Source organism: Heterodontus francisci, chromosome 7, assembly GCF_036365525.1.
Source record: "Heterodontus francisci isolate sHetFra1 chromosome 7, sHetFra1.hap1, whole genome shotgun sequence".
NCBI lineage: Eukaryota > Metazoa > Chordata > Chondrichthyes > Heterodontiformes > Heterodontidae > Heterodontus > Heterodontus francisci.
Genome location: NC_090377.1, coordinates 11,437,882 through 11,443,881, shown reverse-complemented (window position 1 = coordinate 11,443,881; position 6,000 = coordinate 11,437,882). Strand labels below are relative to the sequence as shown.

General features: G+C 47.6%; 1 protein-coding gene across 3 annotated transcripts in view; it reads right to left on the bottom strand.

Moving 5' to 3' along the window:
- Window positions 1-1,005: 1,005 nt before the first annotated feature.
- Window positions 1,006-6,000, bottom strand: part of LOC137371845 (anion exchange protein 3-like) — a 562,339-nt gene continuing 557,344 nt past the window's right edge. For 2 of the 3 annotated variants that reach the window (XM_068034785.1, XM_068034786.1), the window contains 2 exons: window positions 3,792-3,965; window positions 1,006-2,297 (listed from right to left, as the gene is read on the bottom strand). In XM_068034785.1, coding sequence (XP_067890886.1) covers window positions 2,220-2,297; window positions 3,792-3,965 — 252 coding nt within the window. In that variant the 3' untranslated portion in view covers window positions 1,006-2,219. The remainder of the gene's footprint in view (window positions 2,298-3,791; window positions 3,966-6,000) is intronic. The other variant, XM_068034787.1, reaches the window with a different exon arrangement.

The following is a 6,000-nucleotide window of genomic DNA, read 5'->3' as shown; positions in this document are numbered from 1 at the left end:
CTGTCTAATTCCCTTTTGAATACTTCAATAGAACCTGCCTCCACCACGTTGAGGTAGAATATCAGTCATGATCTTATTGAATGGTGGAGCAGGCTCGAAGGGCCGAATGGCCTACTCCTGCTCCTGTTTCTTATGGCATTCTTATGTGGAGGTTGGGAGAGAATTGGAGTTTTCAAGATTGAGGTCAACAGGTTTTTGTTAGGTAAAGGGATAGGGAGCTAAAGTGGGTAAATGGGGTTGAGGATCAGCCACGATCTAATTAAGTGGTGGAACAGGCTCAAGGGGCTGAATGGCCTCCTCCTGTTCCTATGTTTTATGTTCTTCTATCTCTGGGTAGAGAGATGGAGGGAAAAGCCATGGAATGATTGAGGGAACATTGAGTGAGGTGACGAGGTGTAGAATCTATCTGGAGCAGCCAGGCTATTTGCACTTGCTCAATCCAATCCTGTTGAAAATAAGGAGCAATTGCCATCGGGTCGTGGAACCAGCATCACTCCCAATCCCATACAGAAATCCAGGAGGCATTGAAAGAGTCAGCCCACGGAGAGAGCCTCTCCCAAAGTGACAGTTCAACCCCGGGAGAGAACCTTTAGTGTTTCTCTCCCTCGTCTGCCCATCCCTCTCGGAAATGGAAAGCCAAAGAAGATAGTCAGAGTGCAGGAGCTAGCGGGAATAGAGGAGCAGGCACGAAGGGCCGAATGGCCTCCTTCTGCTCCTATTTCTTGTTATGTATAACAGGAGCTTCATTCAATTCATTATCCACACTGAGATAGTCTGACCCTTTAAATTACCTAAAGATGGGACTGAAATAACGGAGTGTGGTAGGTTGTCAAGAGACTATTCCAATGCTATCTGAACCAGCCTCCCATTTTCCACCCTCCATAAACATGAGCTCATCTAAATCTCTGCTGCCACCTCACCTCCCTCCCCCGCCCCCCCCCCCTCCCGTTTTAACTCAGACAGAGTCCCGTTCACCCATCACCCCCCCCTGTGTTCGCTGGCCTACATTGGCCCCCAGTCCGACAAAAGCTCGATTTTAACATTTTCATCCTTGTTTTCAAATCCCTCCATGGCCTTGCCCCTCCCTATCTCTGTAATCTCCTCCAGCCTCACAACCCTCCGAGATGTCTGCATTCCTCTGATTCTGGCCTCTTGCCCATCCCCCGATTTTAATCGCTCCACCATTGGCGGCCGTGCCTTCAGCTGCCTGGGCCCTAAGCTCTGGAATTCCCTCCCTAAACCTCTTCACCGCTCTCTGCCGCTCTCTCCTCCTTTAAGACGCTCATTAAAACCAACCTTGGTCAAAGTCGCCTGTCCTAATATCCCATACGTGGCTCAGTGTCACATTTTTGACTGGTAACGTTCCTGGGAAGCAACTTGAGGTGTTTTACTGGTCAAGGATGCTCGATCAATGCAAGTACAAGTCAGAGATGGAGAATCTTTCCCATCGAGTGGGGCTGAACAGCCGAGCTCCACATCCTCAACTGCTATATCCAAGGAGTAATGACCTGAATGGACATTACCAGTCAGCCATTTATATAAGACACTCAGTTATATTTTTATAGCAAGTAAAGTTTGTGCGTGAGGAGATTTTTGTTCTGTTTTGCTAATCAAGAGTTTATACTTAATATAAAATAAACCAACAGTTGCAATTAGGAAAATACGACTGCTGCCCATCTTGGCTTTTGTTTTGGGATCTTCTTCAACGTTCCTCATGCAGGGACTGAGATCTCCTGTTGACCCTCTTGAGGGAGGTCATTGGTCAGTACCGGCAGGCGCTCTCTCTCTCCCTCTCTCTCTCTCCGTCTCACTCTGTCTCTCTCACTCTCTCTCCTTCTCCTTCCAGCTCACATGAACTCGTCGCAGAGGATAATGGAGATTCAGCTGTACTGCAGTCACCCACTCTGTCCCAGCGGCAGCAGATGATGGGCAGGTGGGGAGAGGAGGAGGGAGTGGAGGGTGGAGGAGGAGGTGGAAGGGGTGAGGGAGGAGGAAGGGGAGAAGAGGGTGAGGAGGAGGAGCAGTGGGGGTAGGGGCAGGCGGTCTGGGAGGAGAGAGTGGGTCGGAGGAGGAGTGGGGGTGTGAGAAATAGCTGGGGTTGCGGGGAAGGAGGAATAGGAAGGAATTAGGTGGGTCAGGAGGAGGGGAGGAGGGGGAGGGGAGGAGGGGGATGTGTTGAGGGAGTAGAGGGGAGGCGGAGGTCCATCCCTCGCTCCATGTCACAGGGGCATGTGCAACTCACTGTATTCATCCTGTCCATCTTCATCGAAGTTTGGATGTATTTCTTCAGAATCCAGCTGTGAGGGGGGCGGATACAAAAAACAAGTAAAGCATTTTTTTAATGAGCGACAAAGGGCTACATGCTCACAGCTGCTTTCCTGCTGCCAATTAATTCAATGGTGGCTCAGTGGGTAGCACTCTTACCTCTAGATCAGAAGGTTGTGGGTTCAAAACCCACTTTAGAGACATAAAATCCAGGCTAACCATTCCTAGTACAGTACTGAGGGAGTGCTGCACTGTCAGAGGTGCTGCCTTTCAGATGCGATGTTAAACTGAGGCCCCATCTACCCCCTTAGGTGGCATAAAATAAATGACAGATTGTATTTTCCAGAGGAGTTCTCCCTGGGGCCAATACTTATTCCTCAACCCACATCTTTAAAAAAAGGGAGTATCTAGTCATTATCATATTGCTGTTTGTGGGATCTTGCTGTGCACAAATTGGCTGCCATTTTTCTGACATTACAACAGTAACTACACTTCAAAAAAATTGCTTTTTCTTGATTCATGGGATGTGGGCGTCACTGGCTAGGACAGCATTTATTGCCCATTTCTAATTGCCCTTGAGAAGGTGATGGTGAGCTGCCTTCCTGAACCACTGCAGTCCGTGTGGTGTGGGTACACCCACAGTGCTGTTAGGAAGGGAGTTCCAGGATTGTGACCCAGCGACAGTGAAGGAACGGCGATATAGTTCCAAGTCAGGATGGTGTGTGACTTGGAAGGGAATTTTCAGGTGGCTTCATTGGCTGTGAAGCAGTTTGGGATATCTTGATGTTGTGAAAGGTGCTATCTAAATAATCTTACTTTCTGGAAAGGATCTCTCAATGCAAATTGGTGCTGATGAGGAATGGTGGAAATACCGGGCGGCAGATATATGCCACTTGAACCCTGTTACAGGAAGTAGCATGGGAAGGGAAGAGAACAGAACATGGGAGCCTTGGAATTGTTGGAAGAAAACAGACCAAGGTCCATCTTGTTCACCTTCTAACCATCCATGTAGTCACATGATACAACGATAATGGGGGTTGTTGACCAATGACAGCGATCGATCTCTATCAGTGAGTCGACAACAGACCCAGACTGAGCTGAGGAAAACCCCCAGTGCTGGAGAACTTTGACAAACATCGATTCAAACATCGTTCCTCCTGAGCCATATGTCAGATCTCAAATTACTCCCGTACTGTAATGCCAGAATGTCATTTTCTGAAAGAAATCTATCTAATTTACATTGGAATGCATCAATACTAACTGCCGGCACCATCTCCCGAAGGAGTCTGTTCCATAGACTAGCCGCTCACTCACTGAAAAATTTCTGCAGATTTCCCCCCCTCAAGCTCAGGCCGTGTCCTCTGGTTCTACTGTTCCAGACAAAGTAGAAGAGACTATCCATAGTCTAAATTCTCCAGTCCCTTGAGAAGCTGACAATCAACAATCATATCATCACACAAACCTTCTCTTGTCCAGTGAGAACAGGCCCAATTGACACAAAATAGCAACTCGCGAAAATTACTCACCGCCATCAGTTCCTGCTCTTTGAAAATTCTCGGCAGCAGGTAGAGCCGCGTGGGTACTGTCAAGATCAGGAAAAATGGGAATGCCAGGGAGATGATGGTGGATTTGATGACCCAAAGAATGATGATACAGATCAGCTGGATAAAGGTGTACAGGTTCATCCTCCAGGTCCTCACCTGCAGTCAAACATAAGGAGGTAGCGTGAAACACACCAGCTCATCAGCTGCTGAAATCCTCACCCATACCTTGGTTACCTCCGCACTCGACTATTCCAACATTCTCTTGGCCGGTCTCCCAGCTTCCACCCACAATAAACCTGAGCTCATCCAAAACTCTGCTGCCCGTACCCTAACTCGCACCCAGTCCCGTTCACCCATCACCCACTGTGCTCAATGACCTACATTGACTCCTGGTCCCCCAACACCTCGATTTAAAAAAAAATTCTCATCCTTGTTCTCAAATCCCTCCATTGCCTCGCCCACTCCCCATTTTTGTAACCTCCAATCCTATTAAGAGGTGACCTAATAGAGGTTTTCAAGATGATGAAAGGTTTTGATAGGGAAAAACTATTCCCTCTGGGGAGTGGCTCAATAACCAGAGATCATAGATTTAAAATCATTGACAAACAGTCTAGAGGGGAGATGAGGAGATAGTTTTTCACTCAGAGGTGTCGGGATTGGGAACATGAGAATGACAAACTTGCAGAGTTCCAGACAAAAAGGTGTGGGTGTGGGACAAACAGCCAGCACAGGTATGAAGGGCTGCATGGCCTCCTGCACCGTAAGTCTCTATGATTCTAAGAATATAGAGTCAAGGAGTCCATTCGGCTCATCGAGTCCATGCCAGCTCTCTGTAAAAAGCAATCCAGTCAGTCCCATTCCCCCACTCTATCCCTGTAGCTCTGCAAGTTTATTTCCCTTAAGTGCCCATCCAACTTCCTTTTGAAATTCATCCAGGTGGGCAGTCAGTTCCAGGTCATTACCACTCTTCCTCACATCCCCACCTGCATCTCTTGCCCAAAACCTTCAATCTGTGTCCCCTAGTCCTTGTCCGATCAGCTAATGAGAGCAGATTTTCTTTGTCTACCTTATCTATACCTGTCAGAATCTTGTACACCTCTATCTCTAACAGAGAGCCGGCATGGACACGATGGCGAAATGGCCTCCTTCTGTGTTGTAATCACTCGATGATTCTATCAAATCTCCCCCTCAATTTCCTTTGCTCCAAGGAGAAAAACCCAGCTTCTCCAACCTAACCTTGTAGCCAAAATCCCTCATCCCTGGAACCATTCTGGTAAATCTCCCCTGCACCCTCTCAAGGACCCTCACATCCTTCCTAAAGCGTGGTGACCAGAACTGCACACAATACTGCAGTTGTGGCCAAACCAGAGCTTTATAAAGTTTTTACATTTAGGTTTGTACCCCACTGAGGCTCTCATTCTTCATGTGTGAGTGTTGGGAGGCAATTTCATCACGGTGGTTACACTGCTACCTTGATACTGTCCTCAACGGGTAGCGATCAGGAGCAAGAACACTGGTTGAATTGGCATTGCCCAATTTAAGGGCGCTGAGGGCAACTATAGTTTACCCCCACCCCTCCCAAAGCTGAGGACAGCCAGGTCAGAACAGATTTGGGACCAAATCAGAGACCCGCATGGACTGAAGGACTCCTACCATGTCTTTACCTTAAATGACCATGAAATATCAAGGAGCAACATACAGACCATATCTATACAGAATCATAGAACATTACAGCACAGTAAGAGGCCATTCGGCCCCTTGAGTCTGTGCCCGCTCTTTCAAAGAGCAGCCTAGTTTGTTCCATTCCCCAGCTCTTTCCCCATTGCCCTGAAATTTTTTCTCCATCAAGTATTTATCCAGTTCTGTTTTCAAAGCTACTATTGAGTCTGCTTCCACCACCCTATCAGGCATTGCATTCCAAATCCTAACCACTCGTGTAAAAAATTGTTTATCCTCACGTCAGCTCTGTTTTTATTTTGGACATCACCTCAAAGCTGTGCATCTGCCATTGGAAACAGCTCCTTTTATGAAAGGTTGTTTCGGAAAGAGTGGATCTGTAACCTTTCATTGTGTTGACCAGCTTGCAGTGTGTTCTCTGGGACTCAGGCTGTGCTGGTGTGATGAGTCACCCAGCAAAGGGCACGCACTGTCCTGAGGTGTAAGAAAATTCAGAAAGTGCTGGAAACACTCA